Below are 27,292 nucleotides of genomic sequence, written 5' to 3'. Positions count from 1 at the left end.
TCCTTCGTTTGCGTTTCAGAATGATGTTTTAAGTGGTCAGGTTGAACTGGGGACGGGGAGGGGGGGCACGGAAGGGGGGTTCTATTTTCAAGAGCCCACTGTTTACAAACTCTTAAACAGATCAAATATTTGTCTTTTCTGTGTTTTTAATTTCACAAAAAGCAAAGGCCCGTCTGTAGCGGTGCATGTATGGTGTCCCACTAGACTGGACGAGTTTATTGATTAAACAGATAAATAAAACATTAAAATAAAAATTATCGGTTTACATAATGCATTTCAGACTGACGGGGGTAGAGTTGTGTTCCCTCGAATCTCCAGGGATTAAGATGATTTGCAGTGCAGTCAAACGTAAACGTGAACCACAAAAACAGTGTCCCGTAAAGATGAAACATCGAATTTCTGTCGCTTCAGTAGTTCCTCTGCCCTGCACACACACAGCCTTCTTTTGCGCATTTTATTTCACCACACGTACGTATTACCATGTATTTTGTATGAGTGAAGGTTGTACTAATTACGCATGTTTTAGCAATAACAATTCACCACTATCCACTCTTCTGAAATTTCACCATCAGGTGTGTGGGGAGAGCGCAAAAACAATTTGGATGGATTTATTTTCATTTCCTCCGCAAAACTGAAAAATTGATGGAAAAACCCGGATTTATTCCTGGGTTTCCCTTTACAGGAAAGGAGGGCGATTACAGCGGCGGACTGGTGTAGCGAGTTGGAGGGAGAAGGTAAAGAAAACTCGCATCCATTTATGATTAATTCAAAACAGCTGCTGTGCTTCTACAAGTGCTGAGTTCCAGTTTACAGGGTTCAAATATAGCCTCATCTCTGCATGCCCCTTCCCAAAATAGGGAATGATTGAGACGTCGTTTTGCTGGGTGTCCCGCTCTGTGACTGACGGCAGCGTGAGACCACTCCTCCATTACACTCGATCCTATACTGCAATCCTATACTGGATTAAAGAGAATACCATATGTTATGCAAAAGAAATGCACATTATAGTGCCGTTAGGGATATTTTCAATATTTTATATTGCACTAAAATGCATCCACATAATTTTTTTTATTATCAGGCAGCCTGCTTTATCAGAAAGCAAGACCGAGTTGACTGTACAGTTTGTTTATCCCCAAAGACGTCTCGTTTTAACGTGAGCCGTATTCTGGCAGATACAGTACTGTTCTGCGAATGTTAGCAACTGTAGGAGGTTAGAAAATGTTAAGAAAATAATAATAATAATAATAATAATAATAATAATAATAATAATAATAATAATAATAATAAAAAAACCTGAATGAAAAAATACATAAAAAAGGAAGACTTTTACGACAAATACCTTTCTGAAATACATTATGTATTTGTTAAGTTTGTAAAGCATCATTTAAAGCATTATTTTCTTTCATTATTAAATTATCATGTAAGTTTATATGCATTATATATGGAATTATAGTTACGGGAAAAGTCAGAATATTGACAAATCTTAAGACTTCCTTGGTAAATGTTGACAGTTACGGTAAAACTTAAGATGTGCCAGATTCTGTTTGTATCGTAACACACACACACACACACACACACACACACACACACACACACACACACACACACACACACCACACACACACACACACACACCACACACACACAGTAATTGCATCTGTTGTTGTACTTTGCATAGCAGTGCTGCATTGTTAAGTCATGCTTCATTGACATGACCCTTCATTACGGGTCTGCTTCACAGGATTGCATTGTTTGCTACCTGCCACAACATTTCGTTATTTTGTATTGTAGCCTACTGTACTGTATATTTATAACGTTTTCTACAGTATCTGTCCATTCATCTACTTTTTTAGGTTTTGAATCTACTCAGAAATAAAAGAAAACAACATAGTTGCAGAGCTTATATGTACAGTTAATATGCTGTGCCACGTGTCTGTGGGTTCTTTGCAATAGTTTCTGATCAGAACGCAACTTACAATACTTACTGACCTTTTCTTAAAGAAATGTCAATCACTATTCAATCACAGGGTCTGTTTCTGAATTTCTGAAGGTTATTGTGGTTTGAAAAATGACCACTTTAGGGATTTGTGATTTTCTAAAGAGATTTTTACATAAAGTACCTCCCAGTAACCACAGTTGCAGAGGGGTGTAAATACAGTCCCCCTAGTGTCAGCTCCAGGGGTTGCTTGTTTAATTAGATTTCTGCTTGATCTGGGCAGTGTTATTTCTTTGGGTTGGATGTACACTCATCAAAACTGTACTTGGTGTTCCTGAGGGTTGATTAGAGTGGGATGAGGACCAGTACCCTGACCTAGGCCTGCACCGTTTCATCCACTCCTGTTTCAGAATGCACTAACTTTAAGGATGAATATCATTTCGCAGGTTCACTACCAGCTGTACTTGTAAAATTGGGCAGGGATGCTGGGCCCAATTACAAGTTTCAACTTAATTTAAGTTATTTAAAAGCTTATTTTTTTAAGTTTGGAGAATTAAATAAAATAAATGATTAAATATGTTCCAGCCTGTGACGGATGGCTTTGTGGTGACATCAGGCCAGAAGCAGGAAGGAAAACAAAATACTGCTCACAGAGTGAAATTCAAGTTTTAAACAAAAACAACTCTTGAGCACAGAACAAAACAGACCAAACGTTAGGCTGAGCAGTTGCCAGTTGTTCTCTCTTCTAGAACACCCACCCAGACTGCAGAGAGCTGCAGGCTTTTATGCAGGTGACTATCTCCCGGTTAGCAACAAAATAATCACTTAATTTGGGAGATGGTCACCTTCTACACAAGGTTTTTTTTATTACACGCTGGCAGAGGACGAGCTGCCTAATCTCGCCTCTTCCAGAAACAAAACAATAACAAAACATGGCTACAGTGTCAATACAATAAATAATAATAATAACAACAATACAACAAAACAAATACAAAATAATGAACTGCACAGGGGCGGAGTACCCCCTTACATTCTAAACACACTTACTTTTGGTATCCCCTGAATAGCTAATCTTATCCTCATGAAATATACAGAAATATTTTAATGATCAAGCCATTTGAGATTTTACCCCAAACATGTGTCTGCAATGGTGACTGACAAATTATACCAGTGGTACCAGCTTTGGCAGTCACTGTGAAGATGCTCAGCACAGCCATCCTGCATTAAATCGATAATATGGGATGGATTTTTTTAATGTATTTTTTGGATATATTTAAATAAGAGACAGTTGTCTATTCTGAGATACCAATATATTATATAAAAGCCCCACCCCAGTCATTCTGCATTCCTAGAAATGGAAAATAATAATAATAATAATAATAATAATAATAATAATAATAATAATAATAATAATAATCTTTATATAGCGCCTTTCATGGTGGACCACCATCACAAAGCGTTTTACAAGATACGACACTAGGGCGTGTGAACAATGCATCAGCTACAGAGTGACTTAAAGGAACGTCTCACCCGAAACACAGAGCACAAGGAGGTGAAGTGACTTGCTCAGGTCACACAATGAGTCAGTGGTTGAGCTGGAATCTGAACTGGTTATAAGCCAGTTTCTTTAACCACTGGATTCTTTAAATGTGCTCTGGTGCAACTCATTCAGAGGCCTGCATTCCAGTTAACTGCTTTAAATCACATTGCTAATGCATAGTAAAATTGCACCCTCATTATATTATTGTGAAATATTGAGGGTAGCAAATTAACGAGGGGATATACATAACAGTACTGGGCTCTAGTAAACTGTACACAGGGCCTGACCTTAAATTAACGTCATTTTGAGATTTACTAAATGAAAAGCTCCTGCATCACTTAGCTGCTGACTACAGAGTAGGAATTGATGTCAAAGCAGTGCTGAGTATGTAATGTTAAACCAATGCAAAGTTATACTGACCGTTCTGCAGACAACTAGTCTGTCAAAACAGGTGGCCTCTGCATCTGCTGGTATTTAACACAGGCTTTGCAAAGCGGCTGGTAACTCTATGGGGTCCTTTTCTTCTCTTGTTTGGTTGAAAGGTGTTAAACTACTTGTTTGTGTTTGGTTTGCAGGAGGAGTGTGTGTGGGTGAAGACAGCACAGTTCTGGAGACCCGATTGTAGAGAGACAAAGACTCTCTAGACACAGGCGTGTGGATGGCGTGGGCAAAGCTAGTGCAGCCAGGGACGTACGCCTTCCTCTGGTTGGGCCTAGTCACTGTAGCATTGGTGTTCCTACATGCAGAGGCTGATTCTACAGGAACCGAGAGCTCCACCAACCAAAACGCAACATGCGGGGGCAACTACGTGTGCAAAGAGGGCATCATCCTGCCCATCTGGTACCCAGAGGACCCTTCCCTGGGTGACAAAATAGCCCGGGTCATTGTTTACTTCGTGGCCATGATCTACATGTTTTTGGGAGTCTCCATCATTGCTGATCGCTTCATGGCAGCTATTGAGGTCATCACCTCACTGGAGAAAGAAATCGTCATTAAGAGGCCAAATGGTGAGACTACCAGCACCACCATCCGCGTCTGGAATGAGACAGTCTCCAATCTCACCCTCATGGCTCTGGGCTCTTCAGCCCCCGAGATCCTGCTCTCCGTAATAGAGGTTTGCGGTCATGGCTTCAAGGCTGGAGATCTCGGACCCTCCACCATCGTGGGGAGTGCTGCCTTTAACATGTTCGTAATCATCGCTATCTGTGTCTCCGTTATCCCACAGGGAGAGACCCGTAAGATCAAGCACCTGCGTGTCTTCTTTGTGACCGCGGCCTGGAGCATCTTCGCCTACATCTGGCTCTACATGATCCTTGCTGTCTTCTCTCCCAACGTGGTGCAGATTTGGGAAGGCCTGCTGACCCTGGCCTTTTTCCCCATCTGCGTGATTCTGGCCTGGGTGGCTGACAAGCGCCTGCTGTTCTATAAGTTCATGCACAAGAAGTACCGGACAGACAAAGGGCGAGGGGTCATCATTGAGACAGAAGGTGAGCGGTCTAAAGGGATTGAGATGGACGGAAAGATGGTCAACTCACACTTCCTGGACGGTGGAGCAGGTAACCTCATAGGCCTTATGGATGGGAAGGAGGTGGATGAATCTCGTCGGGACATGATCCGCATCCTTAAGGATCTCAAGCAGAAGCACCCAGAGAAGGAGATGGATCAGTTAGTGGAGATGGCCAACTATTATGCCCTTTCCCACCAGCAGAAGAGCAGGGCTTTCTACCGTATCCAGGCCACACGGATGATGACAGGTGCAGGCAACATCCTAAAGAAACATGCGGCCGACCAGGCCAAGAAAAGCAACAGTGTCCAAGAGGTGAGGATTGAAGAGCCTGAGGAATTTTGTTCCAGGGTCTACTTTGACCCGTGCACCTACCAGTGCCTGGAGAATTGCGGCGCGGCTATGCTTACCATCGTGCGCAAGGGTGGTGACATCTCCAAGACGCTTTACGTGGATTACAAGACAGAGGACGGCTCGGCCAACGCAGGGGCTGACTACGAGTTCACCGAGGGGACGACGGTCTTTAAATCAGGCGAGACGCACAAGGAGATAAGCATCGGGATCATTGATGATGATATATTTGAGGAAGATGAGCACTTCTTTGTGCGGATCAACAATGTCCGGGTGCTGGAAACAGATGAGTTGCAGTCCGGAAACAGTCTGCCCTTCCCAAAAGCTATCCTGGGCACCCCGTCTGTCGCCACGGTCACCATCCTGGATGACGACCACGCCGGCATCTTTACCTTCGAGTGCGAGGCGTTGCATGTTAGCGAGAGTGTTGGCGTGATGGATGTCAAGGTGCTGAGGACCTCAGGGGCCCGAGGCACTGTCATCGTCCCCTACCGCACCCTGGAAGGGCTGGCCAAGGGTGGAGGTGAGGATTTCGAGGACACCTATGGAGAGCTGGAGTTCAGGAATGACGAGACCTGGTAGGTGACACTTTTTACTCGGGGTAGGGATGGCAGGGTGTGGGAATAGAATAGATGGACTGATGTGCTAACCTGTATGCTGGTGCATGTACCTTTGCTGGACTTCTCTCCTCCATGGTGTTTAAACATTTCAGAATTCCTTTTCTTTACAGATACTCCTTTGACTCTCTTAAATGGGTGGCCAGAGTCAAGACCAATGCAGTTTCCTATCCATCCCTCCTCCCTAACCCGCTTGTTCCCTGCCCTCCAGGGTTTCCCTGTTTTTTTTTTTTTTTTTTTAAAGTAATTTATTTCACAGGTGATTAATAATTATACGCAAGTGCTTCAGAAAGGGGAATCATTTTGAATCCATTCTCCAGACAGCAGTCTCAGGAATTGGAATGACTGTCGCAAGAGAATGATATTTTATTGTATAACCCAGAACCTTACATGATTTCAAAGTTACAGAGATAAACAGTAGTTCAGTGTCATTTCTAGGACTGGTCATTATAAAGCCTTGTCTAGGTCTGTCTCAGTGTTGTACAATATGGACTTGGTAGTTGTGTTGTATTATGCAGTTCTGCTGGCCAGGAAACGTTTCCAAGTTTAATTGTTTTGTTTTACCCATCACAGTAGCCAAATGTAGACTAGAATAACCTGCAGAGCTGAATGAGGCTCACACACTGATTCCTATTAATAGACCAGATTTGTCTGCCTTGATCATATTTCAGTACTGTATGAATGTGTGTAGGCAGGTATATCCAGAGATCTGGCTGGATTTCAAGTATGTGTCTCAGGAAAGCACTTTGAGTTTGTCAGCAGGTAAGATGCACTCTTCTGGTTTTGTTGATTCATAGCTCCTATCCATTAGTGTCTATCTTGTCAATAGTCACCGTGCTGTAAACCCCATATCTCCTACAGGGGCCTGTTTTTGATGCACTAGTGGGAATAGTGGACTTTAGTTGAGGGATTAGAATATTCTGAAGCTCCGTGTTGGGGGGCTGTTATTAGAGTTTGGTGTTTAAATTGATTTTATACATTTTATATTTTTATATATTTTATACTACTTTTTTTTCTGACAGGATCATTGCAAAGCATTGCACAATCAAATACAACAAGACATTACTTTGCCTCTTTCCCAGCTTGTCCATACCAACTAGGGATATGCAAATACATATTAAAGCAGATAGTGATCTCAGTAACATGCTGCCCACTTTCTGCGATTTGACTGCGATTAACAGCTCCCGCCAAGTTACTTGTAGTTGCGGTAAAAGTCAGCCTACCACATACCCTTAAAGAGGCAGCGCACATATTTAAAACAATCTCCAAAGAACATGAGAACAGAGGAAACGTTGAGAACATGCTACTGTTTGGCCTGTAGAAGACTGGGCAGATTGGTAGATTGCTCCACAGATGTGTTATTCAATGGGTAAAAAAGAAAGTGCTTTTTAACTTGTGTTGCAACCTTGCATTTTTGCTGGATTTTAAACAGCTGCTGCAATCTTCACAACTCAAACTATAAGGATTGTGCAACACTTGTTTTTGAATTTCAGGATTAATAATGCACTATTATTAACACTACATACAACTAGTGCATGGACAAACATGGGACTTTCATGTTCGGATATTTGCTCGTAATTTAAATATTTGTTTGGATATTTGATCGCGTTTTCAAAAAGTAATCAGAACGCAGGCAACGACAGCATAGCAGCAGGGGCAGGGGGGCATGGCCTATGGGCATGTGTCTGTATTTTACAGCAATACGTTAGGGTAGAAAAATATCCCAGGAGTAAAGAATATGTTGTGTGGCCTTACTTTACAAAACAATAGCAGTTCAAGTTAAACGCTCTTTTGTTTATTCCCCAAATAAATAGTACATAAAGTTGACACCTCATTTTATTTTTTTCAATTCCTTGCCATTGCCATTTCTTCACAGTAAACAGCAGCCATCGATACATTTTCATAAAGTAATAACATGAGGTTCACTTCTGCCTTATTGTAGCTGAACAAACAAACGAAAACTGAAATTTGACTTTAAACACTGGAAATAAAACAAACATGGAAATCAAGGGAACTGGCTTTGCATGGCTTCCATCTTATACAGGGGTTACAGTTTTGTTCAATGGCTTTCAGCACCCCCACTTTAAAAATTGTTCCAGCACCACTGGTGGAAATGGCATTGTAAAATGAAGGGCTTTTAACAAAAGGCTCAAGAGCTGCTGTGTTGTTCCTGTGGTTTTTTATATATATATATATATTTTCATTCATCTCACATATCACACAAAGCTCTTCTTCATTTGCCATTTTTTAAACTTCTGGTGAGGTGGTAACAGTATAGTTATATGCTAGAAATAATAAAAGGAAAATCAAGCTTATAATTAAAAGCATTTTTAAAATGTATTTTATTTACTGGCAAATTGTTCTTGTCAGCCATTCAGAACGGCAGATTTCAGTGCTTCTTAATTTGCCATGTTTTGTCACTTGTACGGTAGACTACCAACCAACTAAAAGCTCTAAACACCTGAATAATGGGATTATGTTAGAAGTGTGTTGTCTTTAACACTAAACTATTTTTTAACACCCATATTCTCATTTTTTGAGCGAGAGGAGGCCATTCGTCATATCATGCTCGTTTGGTTGTTAAAAATCTTGCAAAGAAAGTTAGACAAAAGACAACCACACTGGCTGCTATAATAAACTGTAAGAGGTTTTTATTGCTTTCATGCTGAACCCGTAGCCATCACAGGGTAGGTGGTCACTTCTGCAAAACAGAAACGAGTGAGCTTAGTTCAATTTGTTTTTAAAGCACACAATGACAGAGTTTTGTATTGAAAAATCATGATACTTATATATTTTTATTTTACCCTGATATTAGGTATTGTGGGATTTTGGTATCATGATATACTGTAGGGATTGATATACCGCGGTACATTACTTCTCACAGCTCCTCAGCCTTACCTCCCTTCACTGCTCCTCAGCCCTGCCTCCTTACAGATGTGCACCTCAGCTCCTCAGCCCTGCCTCTCCTCGCAGCTGTGCACCTCAGCCCTGCCTCCCCTCACACCCTTGCCTCCCCTCACAACTGTGCATCTCAGCTCCTGAGCCCTGTCTCCCTTCATAGCTGTGCACCTCAGCTCCTCAGCCCTGCCTCCCCTCACAGCTGTGCACCTCAGCTCCTCAGTCCTGCCTCCCCTCAGAGCCATGTACCTCAGCCCTGCCTCCCCTCACAACTGTGCTCCTCAGCAGTGCCTCCTCTCACAGCTGTGCACCTGAGCTCCTCAGCCCTGCCTCCCCTCACAGCTGTGCACCTCATTCCTGCCCTCCCCTCACAACTGTGCTCCTCAGCCCTGCCTCGCTTCACAGCTGTACATCTAAAGAAGGGCAGCAAGGAGTGTAGGAGTCAGATAGATATGCTTCAAAGCTGGAGGTGCAATTTTATTTATCAAGAGCTTCAAAAGGCAAAAAAAATACTAATAAAAGAAACGACGGCCTTCAGGCAGGAGCCAGCTTCTAATAATGAACTCTGTCAATGGAGTCTGCTGTACACCACAGAGCATAAGCAGACCAGTTGAAGCTTACTCACAAAGTATCTTCTGACATCAGACAAGCATTATGAATCAGACCCTTCTCTCTCTCTTCTACATTTTCTATCTCAGAAGTTTTAACAAGAACTAATAGACAGATGTCAATTGCTGTCAATTGGCTTTTTCATGTGTACATACAGACCACTGTTTACAGACATGCGTCCCAGTTAACCGTACCCCTGCTGAGCTTTGCTCTGAGCTATATAGAACTATTTTGTTCTGGATTCAAACCCAGGCCTCCAGAGGTGAAAGGATGAGAGAATTAGCTGATAATGTATCTAGTGGTTGATTGTGTACAGGTGCTGGAGTGATACAGTGCATAATGAACAGACAGAGATTTATAATCCAGTTAGAAAAGTACTTTATTTACACAATCCAGGTCCAAACAGTGATCCCCCAGCAATACACAGCAATGTGTAGTGCATTGGGTAAATAACGGGTTTGCAGTCCCAAACAATAAGCACAATATCCCTCCCACAATGTACAAACACGGTCACCAGTCCTGGGTGAGTGCTGTAGTGCTCGTGGTGGGTGATACAGTTTAATGTGTGACAATAGTGCAGTGCTGTTCCGGGTTTTGTGCTGGCCCTTAGCGATGGCTCCGGAACATGTTAGCCGTCTATTAATATACAACAAGCAACAGTTATAGACAAGACAAAACAAACACTCGCAATACTGCACAGGTCCTTCCGGGTTATTTCTCGTAACCTGAGCAAAGGAACAGATTACGATTCTCCGTCCCCTGCTGTCACACGACCCTTTGGTAAATGAGTGCAACCGCCTCTCCGATCTGCAGCAGCCACGCCGTTTCCCTTCCGGGTCAATGCGATCTTACAACAGAGTGTCTCCTTCTTCCAGACTGGCCGACTTCCCGACCCTGGGAAAGAACTGTCAGACCAGCATCTAAAAAATAATTCTGTTCTCGTTGCTTAGCGCCCTCAAAGGTCGGGAGGGAGATCTGCAACCAAGAATCATTGTATTTCTGTCACATACCCCAACACTCTGAGTGGAGGTGAAGGAACACTCGGCTGAATCTACCTCCCCCCCGGAAAAAATAATCTGCAAAAAAAATAATCTGGTCTTTCCCATATACCACCAATTTATCTGTGCATTGCTATCCTTCATTGTGCTTAACCACTTGAGTGGGGCGTGGTCTGTGACAAGATCCAAACACTCCTTTTCAACTACAGAGTAGTTACTCTCCCGAGGGAGCTTCTTTTTACTGATATACAATATCGGGTGTTCTACTCCGTCAATGTTTTGGGACAAGACCGCACCCAAATCCACATCCGATGCATCGGTGTGGAGGATGAATCTCTTGGTGAAATCTGGTGTGATGAGAGTGTGGGCCTGGCAGAGCCTTCGCTTAACAGTGTCAAACACCCCTTCACATTCTCCTGACCATTTAGTTAAATTTGGTTCACTCTTTTTGGTGAGGTCAACTAAAGGGTTAACCACTGTGGCATACTTGGGGATAAAGCGGCGGTAATAACCGGCTAATCCCAGTAGTGACCTCACCTGAGTCTTGGTTGGGGATCGCCGCATCTACCAAAGCCTGGATTTTAATGACAATAGGTTACACCCTTCCATTCCCCTTATAAAATCCCAAATATTGAGTCTCTGATTTGGCAAGTAAATTTTTTCAAGTTAGCTGTCAGCCGGGCTACCCTTAGAGACTGAAGGACGGCTATAATCCTAGCCAAATGCTCTCACCAGGTGGAGCTGTAAATCACCACATCATCAATATATGCTGCTGCATATTCATGATGTGGGCATAAAACCTGGTCCATCAGTCTCTGAAAGGCAGCTAGCGCACCATGTTGCCCAAACGGCATGGTTTTGGAGTGAAACAGCCCTTCTGGTGTTGAAAATGTGGTTTTCTCTCTAGAACTGTGGGTTAAGAGGATCTGCCAGTATCCCTTTGTCATGTCCAGAGTAGAGATAAACTTTGCCTTTCCCAGTCTATCTAGAAGTTCGTTGACCCGAGGCATAGGGTAGGAATCGAACTTGGCAATAGCGTTTACCATCCGGAAGTCCACACAGCAGCGGTTGGTGCCGTCCTTCTTGGCCACTATATCAATTGGACTGCACCACTCACTCCTGGAAGGCTCAATCACCCCAAGGTCGCACATGTCCCATATCTCTTTGTGAACGCCACTTTGTCGACCTTCTGGAATCCGGTAAGGTCTCTCTCGTACAGTGAGTCCTGGGAGTGAGACAATGTCATATTCAACCAAGTTAGTCCTGCCGGGCACGTCAGAAAAACCATCGCTGAACTCCTCAATAAGCTTATGCAGCTCCCGTTGCTGATCTGGAATCAATTGTTCCCCCATCGAAATGATTTTAGTGCTAGGGGTCTCTGGACAGGGGCCTAAATCATCCTCTATATTACCTGGGGCTATTAATAAGACCTCTTTAATAAATTTGTATGATAAATTTCACGTTCATTACGGCGATCGGGCTAATTTCATAATTCACCTTTCCTATAGCCCGAATCACTTCATATGGCCCCTGCCATTTAGCACATAGTTTTGATTGAGGAGAGAAGTAGCAGCATTACCTTGTCTCCTGGTCGAGAGGTTTGAATTAATGCATTTTTATTGTAATGCTGCTGTTGCCAGTGCTGAGCCGATTTGAGGTTGTCCTGGGTCAAACGATGGCCCAAATCCAGATGATCTCTAAGTAGGAGCACCTGCTTCACTACGTTTTTGGATGAGCCTTTGTGCTCCTCCCATCCCTCAAACTTCAACCTTTTTTTGAAACTGTACCCCTTCTGTCGGGAAGTTTCAGCTAAAGTACCCTTTACAGTTTCCGCTCAATGAATGGTACCACAGTTGCAATAAAGGCAGAATAATCTGCTTAACACATTGCTTTTTTCTCCCATTTATGTAATATATAATTTTACTTAAGTCTGGGACTGACACACTGCTGCATACTTAAAACTTGGAATTAAAGAATTAAAAGGTAGCATTTAGGAATCTTTTGCTTTCTATTGGGAAAAGTAATTATAAATAATACAAAATAGTCTGCACTGTAAATGTTTGTCAGGTTACTATTTACTTCCCCCCTCAGCATAATTGTATGTGCCATTTAAAATGTTTACAATTTCAAAAACATTAACCTCAAGAAAAAACTAGAATTAATTACTAACTAAAAATGATCCAAAGGGGCTCTGTATAACTATGTTGCTTTGCACTTTTTGACTTTTGTGTTTTCTCTCGTTTTTATTTTGCAAGTAAGAAATGTATCAAACACTGAACACATATTCAACCAGCCGCTAGTGCTGTTAATAAAACGCAGCCACGGTAATAAACAAAAACTGTCAAAGTATGATGACTATTTACGTTTACCAGAGCATTTACACTTCTAAAAAATGCAGAAACACTGTGCTTCACGGATACGACAAGCTGAAAACAGCAAAGATCAAGAGCAGCACAGACCGTTCTCTAGGCACAATTGCCAGACGCCTGCTTCACCTATATATCAGCATTGAAATCCACACAATCGAAACCACGCATGCGTACAGGTGGAAAATGTGCATGTGATGGATTACTTGTAAAATAATAGGATTTTCAATCAAATATAAACAAGTAGCTATGGTGACGTTACCAATAAATTATGCAGTATGTTTGAATCTTCCTTCGGTAATGTGTTCCGAACCTTCGAAGGTCAAAATGTACCCTTTGTTGCAGCTCTAACCTAGAGGCACTGCATGTTCAGTTGGTTCCACTGGTGTCTTGGAGCTGCAGAGTGGGCCGCAGTTGTTTAGAGTAACAGCTCTCTAGAGTGGACAGCAGTACTTTATTGTAACAGCTCTAGAGTGGACAGCAGTGCTTTATTGTAACAGCTCTCTGCTCTCAAGAGTGGACAGCAGTGTTTTAGTGTAACAGCTCTAGAGTGGGCAACAGTGATTTAGTGTAAGCTCTAGAGTGGACAGCAGTGCTTTAGTGTAACAGCTCTAGAGTGGACAGCAGTGCTTAGTATAACAACTCTAGAGTGGACAGCAGTGCTTTGTTGTAACAGCTGTAGAGTGGACAACAGTGCTTTATTGTAACAGCTCTAGAATGGACAACAGTGCTTTAGTGTAACAGCTGTCTGCTCTTGAGAGTGGACAGCAAGGGGCCGGCTGTAATAACGTCAGTCTTGAAATCTGACTTCAAGCTGGACTTACAAGTCTGACTTTTGTGTCAAGTCGGGCTAGGGTAAGTCTGGCTTGAGAAACGGTTGCAATATCAAGGACTTAACCTTTGCAGATTTGAAGCTGGACTTGATAAAGTGAGGAATAATGGCTACGAACACAAATTCATATTTCATATTTCATATAATTTCATATTTTTTTCCCCAGTAGAAACAGCAGTAAGTAATATAATCATTTTTCAGTTATTTTCTTTCTGAATTCAAAATAGGTTACTATTTGATACTGTTTACTATTCAATTGATTTAAATTTTAAACATCATTAATATTACTATTAGATTGATTTTTACCATCATGGATGATGGGATAAAAGAATTTTCTGAAACTGAGAAGCTTACTATATTAAATGAAGTGTCAAAAAACCTGACACTGCTTAACAGTAAAATTAACAATTCGGTAACTGTTGAGGAGAAAAATCAAACCTGGGAAATGATCACTAAAGCTGTGAACTCTCTCTATTAATCCAGAGGTAAACAGGAATTAAAAAGAAGTGTAAAAATATGGTTTCTGGTACTAGGAGAGAATTCTCCAAAATGAAAAGACCATAAACTGGGTGGACTGCTGATTGAGATTGGCTATTTATCTCAGTTTATTATTGACCTGTTTGGCGAAAACAAGTCAATATCTGAAGGATTTTCCCAGGGACGGGATAGTTCATTGTTTATGGAATCTATCAGGTGAGATAAATTAAACACTTCAGCAATGGAAATGTAATAGGCTGCTTTTATAAATCCTGTCGAATAGCATTACTGTATAGATGATTACCACATACTAACGTTTCCCTTTCTCTGTCGAAATGCCAGTTCCTTCTGTCTCTCCGTGTAAACGCCGCCCTGTAGTGGGTGGGGCTTCTTATTTATGTTCATGGCTATTTGTAAACCCATTTGGTTAATTACTGCCACCTACAGGACTATAGTAAGAATTGCTATTCCTGCATGATTGCTTCAAATTGCTATTCTATCCCAGATGTTAATTAATCTGATAAACAATTCTTATAAATCTCCCAATAATTCTTCTTAGTTCCCAATATTTCCTCCAGTGTTATATTTGAAATTCCTATTGGACTGAATGATAATACCCCCTGCATTCACTCACTCTTTTTGGTTTGAAAATAATCGGTTATTTTTTAGCAGTCTTTTTAACACTTTAGCCTGTCGAAGTGCTTAACACAGAAAATCCGCCCCTTCAACTGTTTGGATGATTAAATGTTGTGTCAAGATGTAAGACAGCTGTCATGTGGTTCCAAGATTTTCTTTTTTCACCCAGCAAGTGGTCTGCTAGAAGCACAATAAATCCTTATTGTGAGCTTATAATAAAGCTTTATAGTACGTAAACCATATGGAATCTGATTTCAAACTAGCCTCTATATGCAGCTTGCTGTTTGACTTGTCTTCTTGGGAAGGTGACAAAACAAGGTATCTTCCTTGCTAGGCATCACCCCTCCTCACGTCAATCGTCAGGCATCGCCCCTCCTCGAGTCAATCGTCAGGTATCAGGCATCAGTCCTCCTTGAGTTTTTTTTTTTTTTTTTCGAGGAGAGAGGAGTTGGACGGAGTCGTCTGAATCACCCAATCAAACGAGCATAAAAACTTTCGGTGCTTCCATTGGATGACACAGATGTTAGTAAAACTTCTGATTGGTGCAGGCATTTTTACCTTTCTTTAGCATCTAATATGTATATTTTTAAAAATACTTTAAAAGTTACGATGTGCAGTTTCATTGTTTGAATAAGTTTGGATTTAAATTGTAAGGCAAATCATAGCATACGGCATCAGACGTAACTGTTTTGTTTTGTTTTTTGTTTGTTTTTTTAAACAGTTCCGATGTTTGTTTTTAAATTTAATTTTGTTAAGTGAAGCTGTGGCAAAGTGGTTGGTAGGGGGAACAGGTGTAGCGGTGATGCGATGCAGGAGTGACAAGCAGACAACGGTTTCTAGTGCAAAGGTGCTTTTATTTATAGTCCAGGTCTGGTGACCGTAAAATAATAAATCCTCGGCTATACACAACAATGTGTTAAGCGCGGGGATAACAAAACAGGGCAGTCCCGAACAAAAAACAAACACACGGCCACCAGTCCTGGGTGAGTGCAGACGTGCTTGTGGTGGGTGAAGACACGGTATTTTGTGACGGTTCCGTGCAGTGGTGATCCGGATCGTGCTGACACTGGTCGGCAGCTCTGGATAGGTGAGTTAACTGTCTGGTGATGCAAAACGCAGACAATTACAAAACAGACAAAACACAATACACAAACTCTTTTTCACTTTCTGCACGAGAGTTCCTCTCTCGGTGGTTCTCTCTGCTGAGCTTTTACCCAAACGAAGGAAAAGATCAGCGTTACCCTGGCCCCTGTATGTACTCCCGCATGACATCTAGGTAAACGGTTGCAGCTGCCTTATTATTTGCAGCTGCCTCTCGCTTCCTTCCAGGCTGACCGACTTCCCTGTCCGGGAAACGAACTGTCAGGCCAGCCTGTCCAGATACTTCTCCTCTCGTTCTTTAGCGCCCTCACAGGTCGGGAGGGAGATTTATCACCAGAACTCATTGTATTTGTCACAGAAGCGCTTTGAGATGTCTATATTGACATTTCAAATGAAAAGCGCTCTGTAAAAATAAATTGATTGATTGATAACCCTGTTTGTTAATCATTATTTGATTCAATAAAGTGTGTGTTTGTGTAGGGACTGTGTAAACTGCTGATGTAATATACGTATATAGCATATATGGAAAGCTTGACTGAAAAATCCCACTTTCAGGAATGATTCCCCAGGACAAAACTACTGCAGTTTAGCAGGGAACACTTCATCCTGTCAAAGTAAGGGGAAATCGTTTTGGGGATTTGATTTCATGTGCTGGGACAAAAGCCATGGAACCGTTCAATAATGCAGTAGACCTGATTTATATCTGTACTTCACTGTCGTTACATTTTGGAGTGTAAAACCGTTTTTTTAAAGAATTAATAATATAAAAAGACAATATAGGAGGCTGGGTGGCCCAGTGATTAAAGAAACAGACTTGTAACCAGGGAGACCCTAGTTCAAATCCCAGCTCAGCCACTGACTTGCTGTGTGATCCTGAGCAAGTCACTTAACCTCCTTGTGCTCTGTCTTTCAGGTGAGATGTTGTTGTAAGCAACTCTGCAGCAGATGTATAGTTCACACACCCAAGTCTAGTATCTCATAATGCACTTTGTGATGGTGGTCCACTATGAAGGCACTATATAAAAATGAAGAAAAAAAAATATGGACATTATTTTGTTATGGGAAAATGCAAACTTAAGTTTTATTCGAGTTCAGGGTTTACCCAGTCCCTACACAAACACAGACTTCATTAAATTAGAAAATGATCAACGACGGGGTTATCAATCAATTTATTTTTATATAGCGCGTTTCACGTGAGACATCTCAAAATGCTTCACTTAACGAACAAATTAAATTTAAAAATACATCGAAACTGTTAAAAAAAAACAACTAAACCCCCCCCCAAAAAAGTTATGCCTGATGCCGTTTGCTGAAATTTGCCTTACAATTTAAATCCAACAAATTCAAATAATGAAATTGCATGTGGTAACTTTAAGTAATTTTAAAACGCTTAAACTATACTAAATGCTAAAGAAAGGTATAAATGCATGCACTAGTCAGCGGCTGCACTGACATCTGTGTCATCCAGTGAAAGCACTGAAAGTTTTTTTGCTCGTTTGATTGGGTGATTCAGACGAGTCTGTCCAACCCCTCACTCTCCCCGAAAAAAAACAAAAAAACTTGGACTGCTGCCTGATGTTTGATGACTGACTCGAGGAGGACTGCTGCCTGACGTCTGACTCGAGGAGGACTGCTGCCTGACGTCTGACGAGTGACTCAAGGAGGACTGATGCCTGACGAGTGACTCAAGGAGGACTGATGCCCGACGTCTGACGAGTGACTCAAGGAGGACTGGTGCCCGACGTCTGACGAGTGACTCAAGGAGGACTGATGTCTGACGAGTGACTCAAGGAGGACTGATGTCTGACGTCTGACGAGTGACTCAAGGAGGACTGATGTCTGACGAGTGACTCAAGGAGGACTGATGTCTGACAAGTGACTCAAGGAGGACTGATGTCTGACAAGTGACTCAAGGAGGACTGATGTCTGACTCGAGGAGGACTGCTGCCTGATGACTGACGACTGACTCAAGGAGGACTGACGTCTAACGACTGACTTGAGGAGGACTGCTGCCTGATGACGGACGACTGACTTATGGAGGACTGATGCCTGATAACTGACGACTGACTTATGGAGGACTGATGTCTGACGACTGACTCGAGGAGGACTGATGTCTGACTCAAGGAGGACTGCTGCCTGATGACGGACGACTGACTTATGGAGGACTGATGTCTGACGACTGACTCGAGGAGGACTGATGCCTGATACCTGACGATTGACTTGAGGAGGGGTGATGCCTGACACGGGAAGGAGTGATGTCTGAGGATGTCCTAAAATGGACACCGTACTTGTAGATCTCTGGACTGGGGTGAGCTGGGATTGATAGCAGGCAGCTGGGAGCCAGAGCTTGCCATACTCACACCTGAACCGGGCTCATGACAACGATCAGTGGCCAGGTTTAATTTAATTTATTTCTATTTTAAAATCTGAAGGTAAAACCATGAAAAGAACAAAAAAATATAGCACTCACTTCTTTATTTCAGTACCTGATGACACATCAAAAAACCTGAAATATTGAAAACAGTGAATTAGTGAATCTGTCCTCATAGCCTAACCGTGAAATAACCAGATTAGTGAATTATCAGATTTTGAAATATCAAAGCAGTGCTGTATGTCTTGTTAGTTTAAAAACGGTGTAACAAAGTCTGCTTTTATAGCTGTTTGAATGCCTTCCTCAAGATACATAATGTACGTCTCCCCACTAGGCTATATATTCAATGTAAGAGCTATTAGTATCCTGTAAAAGAATGAAACTACATCCACGACATGTATGTGATGTGTTATTGTATGTATATCTAGATGTTCATACAGACTGATGAGCAGATGCTTCCCAGTATATCCAGATTATATTAATACTCTGTTAGTAATTTCTGATAAAGTATATCCATAACAAGTTTCAGCACAGTATGATGTGCAGCCGGATCACTGTATTGTGACCTGTCTACCCAATTGGATTTAGCATCACCCTGGAGGGAGGCATGTTCTCCTGCTATATCCTGGGTCCCATGATTACGCTATAAGATTTCCATTGCATGAGAGCAGATGTTAAAATTTCATGCTGATTTGAACTCGGCTCTCACCAAGATAAGCACCAACTAAGATGTAGCTTTACAAACTAATGTGATTCATCTGTGTCCATTTATGTTTCCTTCCATCTGATGATGTAGATATCCTTCTATCTGCTGTTGATAGCTGAAGTGTATTGCTGGCTCCAGGGATCAGCTTATTTTGCCTCCCCAGCGCATCAGCACACACAACAGCTGCAATGCTGGCTGTGGGGATCAACCATAGTGTGGTCTCACCAGCGCATCAACATGACAACCATCTGGATTGAGCTAAGTAGGGTAGGGTCCTGGGATGGGCACCTTCCATCCTCTGTGTTTCATTGACTAGCCCACGACACCTCAAGAGAGCTCGACAGTTATTCTGGCGTCCCAGCATCACCCCCCTCCGTCCCCCACTCAACTCAGCCCAGCTTACTTACCTGTTTATCAGCGTTGCTTTCTTCCTATTGTGCCTGAGATTCCCAACCAGAATGTTTCCGTCTCAACCACAGCCAGTTGCTGCTCCTCTCTGCTGCTTCAGATAAGTTCTTCACTGTGCGATACAACTCTTGGCCACTGAATCTGACGTCTCTGAGAAACTGGGTTGTAGGGTGTGCCACAAATCTTTGACAACCCACCTTCTCTGGGTAAACCCGGACACTCCATTCTCACTGTTCCACTTCAGCGGCTATTTGAGCATACCGCAGTTTCTTCCTGTCATACGCCTCATGTACAGCATCCTCCCATGGCACTGTTAACTCTATCAGATGAACAAATCGTGCTGATCCAGACCACAAGACAATATGTGTTTGAAGGTTAGTGGTGGCAATCGCAGGTGGAAAAATTAGAAAAATCATTGCAGATCAAGTCCACCCAACAGTGCTGCACTAGTACCCTCATGGCAGTGGCTACTTTCAGGATGATAATGCACCCATCCAAGGTGCCAGAATCATGCATGAATGGTTTGAGCTGCATGACAGAGAGACTTCAGGCATCTTCCATGGCCACCACATTCCCCAGATCTCAATCCAATTGAGCATGTTTGGAATGAACTTGTCATATATTTAACTGGTACTTGAGACACCTACCAGCCCCTTGTGTAGTCCATGCCACACTGCATCAAGGTGTTAATCAATGCAGTTTGGCCAAACCCAATGTTAAGTATACAGTGGTAGCCTGGCAATCCAAGGGAAATTGGTGGCTGGTCACATGAATAAAATATGAACCATCCCTAAATGTGCCAAACTGTACCAGCACCCCCTTAATGAATCCTTTATTGAGGGAGTGTGGATCATTTTCTTAACAGTCACACTGCTGTATACTATACATGTTTCTATGTGCCTCTGTGTGTCATGTGAAACTGAATAATGCTGAAGTACTACAGTTCTGAGTTTCAAATTGATATCGATGCGTCATTTCTTTTCCATTACATTTTTGTCTGGAATTGGAAGGCAGCCTTTTAAATGAGTAACTATATAAGCTGTTCTGATGGGTTTGGAATTCCTCCTTATCGCTCAGTGCAAGGAGTTCCCTGTATGAGTCTTTGGAAACATAGATTAGCAATAAGACCCTCCACATCTGGAACCAGGAACTCCCATCGGGCCCACTCGCCCTGGTAATTAACATGTCTCTGTGTCACTTTGGCTTTCTAATTATATTTAAACAATAGTCATATCTAGTGATCTGTATCTTTTAATTTGTCCCAGGTCATTAAATTGGCAAATGAGCCACAGACAAAAGTTAAAGCTACAGTAAAAAAGGGTTTGAAAGCTATGAAAGTTTTTGAAAGGAAATCAAGTTGAAATATCAACTATGACATATACCATATAAACACTCAAATGTGTTTATACTTGAGTACTTGTTGTTTTCTGAGACAATGCAGTTACTGCTTTGGTTTCCTATACAAGCCCATGCACCTGTCCCTGAGTTTAAGCGCTAGGGCTGCTACGATTAAATTGAAAATCGATTTTTCGATTGATTCCATTCCTCATTATATACATCGATTCAAATACTGGATAATCGATTACATAATTACAGTTTTGAACAAGCATAGTTAATAACATTATTTAAGTTTATTAATTAAACTGCTCCGAATGATATTAAAATAATCACGCTGGTTGGAGAGGAATGGAGTGAAAATGTATGTCGGCGGTGCAATCATCAATGTTTCTTCCAACGACTATTTTTTGTGCACCATTAATCGATTGCTATTTTGATGCTTAACTGACAGCCCTAATAAGCGCCCTCATGGTTGAAGATCAGTGCACATGCAACTTTTTTCTGAATGAGTCTCGATACAAGTCCATGCGCTTTTCTCACATATAAATGCTTCCCCTCAACAAAAGCTCCTTACTGAATATACGGCACTGCTCAAGCTTTATGAGGTTTTACTGCTGGTGTCACACACCTGATTACCTTACCTACGGTAACATTAGGTATTCCAGCATTAGTGCTAATGGGGGTCTTGGTGAAACTAACCATTAAGAATGTGTTCAATGGCACACTGCTATTAAAATTTGTCCTGTCCATATCTGAGGTCACCGCCACACAGGTAAGTGACCTTCAATGACTGTGGGAGACCTTTGACCTCCAGGTCAAGGTCACTCATACCAGGGTAACCCTCCCTGCTGCCTCCCATTCGGAAAACAACCACCGATCTAGTACAGTGAGAGAGTTCAGACTGGGGTTGCTAATAGTTGAGTTAAAAAGTTTAGAATTTTGCCTAAACATCAAACCATTGTCAAAGATATGTAGGCCAAATATAACCTTACATAGTATTTACATAGTTTAATACTAACGTTTAAAAAATTAAAAGGAAACTAACAACCCTAGTACAAAGATGGCTCGTATTGCATTAGAATGAAATCAATTAAACAAAAGTACAGTAAGTCACAAAAAATAGCTCCATGCTGTGTTTTTGCACTCTAAGAGCAGAACCGATGGGGTTTGGGTTAGATTTTGTAAAAGGACACCGCTGAGTATGAACCTTGTAGGCAGGAGGTCATGCCTGGCATCCATATTGAAATAGCTGCACATACTCCAATCCATGGTAGTTGTTGGCTGTAAAAATGGGTTGTAGCAGATTAATTTGTAATGGAGATATTCAGAGATGCACCCTGGACTGCAGATGCAAGTCTTTGAAAAATTCTGTCACTTGAAACGGTTTACTGGAAATTGGTTACTGCATGATGGGGGAAGTAGTGGTGATGCCAAGGAGAGGGGGGTGACGGGCGCCAACCCCCCCCACCCCTTCCGCCTCCCTTAAAACTTTCACTAATAACTACATATCCCTCAATACAGTGACTTCAGTTACAAGTATAGTACACAAACAACCTAACGAACATTATCCAATCTCTGGCTAGCTCTGTTGTTGTTGCAGCCAATCGCAGTAAGAATTTTAACAATTCGAAGCTGCTTAGTCAGTTTGAAGCGTAAACACTCCGCCCAGCTAAAATTCAACTGGAAAAGGTGCCTATAATATTAAACAAACAGTTTAATACCTGTTTATATGTAACTTATTCATGTATTTCTTTATTTATCTGTGTTATGTTCTCGTTTAAGATATTGTTTACGAATTTCATGTTAAAATATAAGTAACGTAATTAATTTGCAGCCAATGTGATACCTCAAAAACAAAATGCACTGAACCATAAAAAACAGTATTTGTATTATTGGTTTTACATTTATGCACACGTAAATGTGCTGATAAAATACTTTGGATCAGAATTAAGATTAATTAATTAACCATGTCATGTAAAAAAAAGTTGAGTTTTATGGTTTATGAATGCAGCTATTAAAAAAAAACCTTTGGAAACCAGAATTGCTGGGCCTGTGTGGTTTGATCAGTTATTTCACAAAAGAAGGTAGTGAAAGTTGAATATTGGATTAAACTGCAAGCTCTTAAGGGTGCCCATATTAATTGTATTTATATTGTGTTAAGTTTTATATGGAATAACTATGTCAGCATGGTTAATAAGTAAATAATTACGTTTTGATTTTAACACATTTACTGCTTTAACCGTGTTCTATATGTTTAAGCAGTGAGAGAGATACAGTATTTGTTATACCGCATTCATGTTTCTTTCACGATCGATAGTGTCATTTTCCTTGTGTGTGTGTGTATTTATTTCTGACGATCGTGTTTGAGTGTCATTTTCCTTGTGTGTGTGTGTATTTATTTCTGACGATCGTGTTTGAGTGAGTGACATTTTCCTTGTGTGTGTTTATTTCTGATGATTGTGTTTGAGTGAGTCATTTTCCTTGTGTGTGTGTGTGTGTGTGTGCTTATTTATGTTTTTAAATTACAGAGTAGTAGAGAGGAGAGAAATAGGTGAGGTGCAACTCAGGAGAGCCAGAGGCAGTGTGAGCAGAGGGAGGAAGACAGAATAACATATGAGACTGCATACAAGTCATATACAATGAGCCACCTAATTCATGGCTTTTTAAAAGCAACCCCTTGAAATCAGATTCTGAACAACTGCTGTTTCCACAACATCAAACGCTCCAACTACACATAATGACCGAGATGTAAGTAGTGAAGAAGATGATGTAGACATAAGTGATTCAATCTACAAGTCCCTTCTTCACACAAAATAGAGAGCCAATCTCAAGTTTCTAATTTCAAAGAAACAAGACAGAGAGAACTAGCGTGACAGTCTGATATTTCCCAGGCAATATGTATAATTTATTTGCACTGAAAACAATATAACATTGGTCAAAAAATGTTGAGTTTACAGGAAACAAAAAGATAATGAAAAAATAAGCATAAATAATTATACTTAGAGCTTATTAATTCATCTCCCATTTCCTTTCACTTAAAAAAAAAAAAAAAAAAAAAAAAACAACTCTGACCCCCCGCCCCAAAGCTCTTCTGTCTGCCACCCCTTTGCCTCCCCACTTTCAGAATCCTGGAGTCACCACTGTGGGGAAGATGACGACTGCAGTGAACATTAAAGGCTAATAAGCAGCAATCAATATGCACAATTACCCAGACACTTGAGGCAAGCAGTGGAAGCTGTGTCGACCAGGATAGTGCACAGGGGATTTGAAAATGCGGCCACTTGTGGAATGAAACAATTCATCTCTGGGAATCATGCTCACATGGCAAAATAGTGAGAGCCATGGAGTAGCATCAGGCTGCCATTTCAATTACGAGCGCAGAAGCAGCTTGTGCTATTTTAAGAACTGGAGTCTTCAGAAAACAGAAGGGCAGACTAAGGGAGTTGTGAACCTGTAGACATTTTAATTCTTCACTCAGCTGTCACCAGCTTGCTGTATGTGTTAAACTTGCTGGTGGCTCTTCAATTGATCTAAACAATGAAGGATCTTTGTAGTGCCTCTGTTTAACAACACGAGAGATTCTGTGAATATGTATTTTTCAAAAATCTGTGAAAAAAAATAATATCTTAAGCAAAAAGTTTAAATTGTGCAACATGTTGTGTTTCGATTTGTGGGGAGATTGTTGGCACTTTCCTTTGCGTACATCCCTGGAACATGACTCCTGTTTGTGCAAGGGCTCTGCAGTGCCTGTCTGCTGGGAAGCATTCTGAATAAATCTAAAAAAATGGCTTAAGAATATTATTTATGAACTACTATGAAATATGTATCTGGTTGATCATGAAATGAGAGAGAAGAGAAAAAAAAAAACCTTGCTTCATTCAGTTCTGGTTTGTAAAATTATAGAAAACATTAACTAGGCACCAATTTTATTTTGGCCAGTTCCAGGAGTGAGGTGCATCAGAATGAAACTAATACTAAAATGTTTAGCTCTTATCTATACGATTTGTGTAGAGCGTGTACTGTTTTATAAGAGAGCTCATCTTGTGCAGTTTGGACTGCTCAAACTGCACATGGTGACGTTTCTAGTAATAAGAGACGCTCTACACACAATGTATTCATTTATTAGAAATCACAAAAACAAAGACTACTCAGGAGCTGAGCACGGGGTGACATCTGTACACAACAAGATAAGATGTACTGGGATTCTGCCAAATCCTTAGTGGACTATTTCTCATACATAAATTAATATCGAGATCCTGGGATAAATGATCTTGTGATCACAAGATAATGGAGAATTTAGGTTTTTTCGGTAGCCTTAATGAGTCCCTGTATGTATGTATGCAAAACGAAAGAACGTGTCAGTAGAAGAAAGGCGGAAAGCTGTTGAGTGAGTGAAAAGTGAAGCTGAACGAGTGGATGTTGCATGTGATTCGAAAGCCGAGTCACATCACATATCCGTGAATAAGAATATGCAAAAATAACTGATTAATTACCAGAGTTGAACGGACTGTCTAAGGCTGTGTTACTGTATTTAACAAAACACAAGTAAGTCATTGGGTTTTTTACTTTTGATTTGCTCATGCCATTTTGTTGAGCAATACAGTAATTACTACTGGTGCATTGTGTAATTTGTGAATTTTACCATTTGCCCTGCAATATACAGTATTTGTATTTTTTCACTAAATCTGTAAAGCAATAAACTACATTAAAATTCCATTATTTTTTATTAGCTTATTTTTTCTATTTGTGTCTTGTTATAGTGGATTTATATTGGACCGCAACACCTGCGATAAATCAAGGGGGTGGTGTATGTATGTGTATATGTTGAGGGTGAAACCCGGTGGTCTGGTCAGTCTAGTTTTGTCAAGGGCTTCTGGCGAATCCCCGCTTTCTTTCAGCACTTGCCCGCATCCAATCGGGTGAATCTAGATTAGCCCAGAACTTGAAAAAAATGACTGGGCGAAACCCGTTTTTTCAACAGTTTTCACAGAATTTTGGGGCTAGCCTGTGTGAGTCTAGTTTTGTCCAAAGCTTCAAAATTGATGCTTGGTAAATCTGGTTCGCCCATGCCATTAATTTGTGCGAGTAGTTTTGCCCAACACTTCAACATCGATGCAGAGCCAGTCTAGTTTTGCATTGATACACTCTCCCCTGCCAGCCCCCAAGTGCATGTCGGAGTAGCTGCCTCACCTCTACTTCTGACAACAATGTAGCGACTGTGTGCTGGTTTTCCAGCAGCGGTGCTCAAAAAGCTGGACACCAGGGCTGGTTTTAATAGCAGATAAAACCACTCTTTTTCAGCTCTCTCTCCCAAAAAGTTAAGTCAAAAAGTCTTGCTCCTCTAAAAGCATAAGAAAAATGAATTCCTTGAACAAAAGTTCCCAGTAAAATTTAAGTCTGCGAGTTTGAAGTTGTTTGTTGTTATTGTGGACAAAGAAGGAAAACAAGTTTTGCAAAACACAAATTTGACATCTCAGTCAATTTTAACATTGCTTCCTTTGATTTGAATTCAACACTTTTCACTATATATCTGAGCATTTTGTTGGCTTTTTTATAGCTTCTCCACATTGCCTAGTTGAAGACATTTCTGTGTCAACATACACTCCTAGGGATCTTTTTCAAAGATTCCTTCTTCAATTTCAGTATCTTCCATATGGTATTTATAGTGCCTGCGTGCAGTACCTTACACTTTTCTCTATTAAATGTCATTTGCCATGTGTCTGCCCAGTTCTGAATCTTGTCTAGATCATTCTGAATGACCATTGCTGCTGCACCGGTGTTTGCCACTCCTCCTATTTTTGTGTTGTCTGCAAATTTAACAATTTTGCTTACTATACCAGAATCTATGTCATTAATGTAGATTAGGAAGAGCACAGGACCTAATACTGATCCTTGTGGTACTCCACTGGTTACCACACTCCATTCTGAGGATTCTTCTCTAATCAGTACTTTCTGTTTTCTACATGTTAACCACTCCCTAATCCATGTACATATGTTTCCTTGAATCCCTCCTGCCTTCAGTTTGAGAATTAATCTTTTATATGGGACTTTGTCAAAAGCTTTCTGGAAATCTAAATAAATAATGTCATATGCTTTGCAGTTATGCACTGTTGATGTTGCATCCTCAAAAAAATCAAACAGGTTAGTTAGAGACGATCTCTCTTTCCTAAAACCATGCTGGTTATCTCCCAGGATACTGTTACCATATCGGTAATTGTCCATTTTGGATCTTATTATAGTTTCCATAAGTTTCCATATAATAGAAGTCAGGCTTATTGGTCTGTAGTTACCTGGTTCGGTTTTGTCTCCCTTTTTGTGAATTGGTATTACGTTTGCAATTCTCCAGTCTGGGGTGGGTTTAAAGTAGGGCTGCAATGAAGGGTACATTTTGACCTTCGAAGGTTTGGAACACATTACCAAAGGAAGGTTCAAACCTTTGACGGTACTAATTTGCATCATTTACTAGTGATGCCACCATAGCTACTTGTTTATATTTGATTGAATATCCTCTTATTTTACAGGTAATCCATATAAATGGAATAAAACATTCACATGTAGTTTAACAATATGTTATATAGAACAGTAGTCATGTTTTTATAATTTA

General features: G+C 41.0%; 1 protein-coding gene across 2 annotated transcripts in view; it reads left to right on the top strand.

Annotated features, from left to right (window-relative positions):
- Positions 1-27,292, top strand: part of slc8a3 (solute carrier family 8 member 3) — a 145,654-nt gene that overhangs the window by 984 nt on the left and 117,378 nt on the right. The window contains exons 2-3 of one of the 2 annotated variants that reach the window (XM_041266491.1): positions 683-734; positions 4,052-5,909. In XM_041266491.1, coding sequence (XP_041122425.1) covers positions 4,135-5,909 — 1,775 coding nt within the window. In that variant the 5' untranslated portion in view covers positions 683-734; positions 4,052-4,134. The remainder of the gene's footprint in view (positions 1-682; positions 735-4,051; positions 5,910-27,292) is intronic. The other variant, XM_041266490.1, reaches the window with a different exon arrangement.

This window comes from Polyodon spathula, chromosome 12 (assembly GCF_017654505.1).
Source record: "Polyodon spathula isolate WHYD16114869_AA chromosome 12, ASM1765450v1, whole genome shotgun sequence".
Lineage (NCBI taxonomy): Eukaryota > Metazoa > Chordata > Actinopteri > Acipenseriformes > Polyodontidae > Polyodon > Polyodon spathula.
Note: the sequence above shows the minus strand (reverse complement) of the source record. Positions and strands in the feature narration are given on the sequence as shown.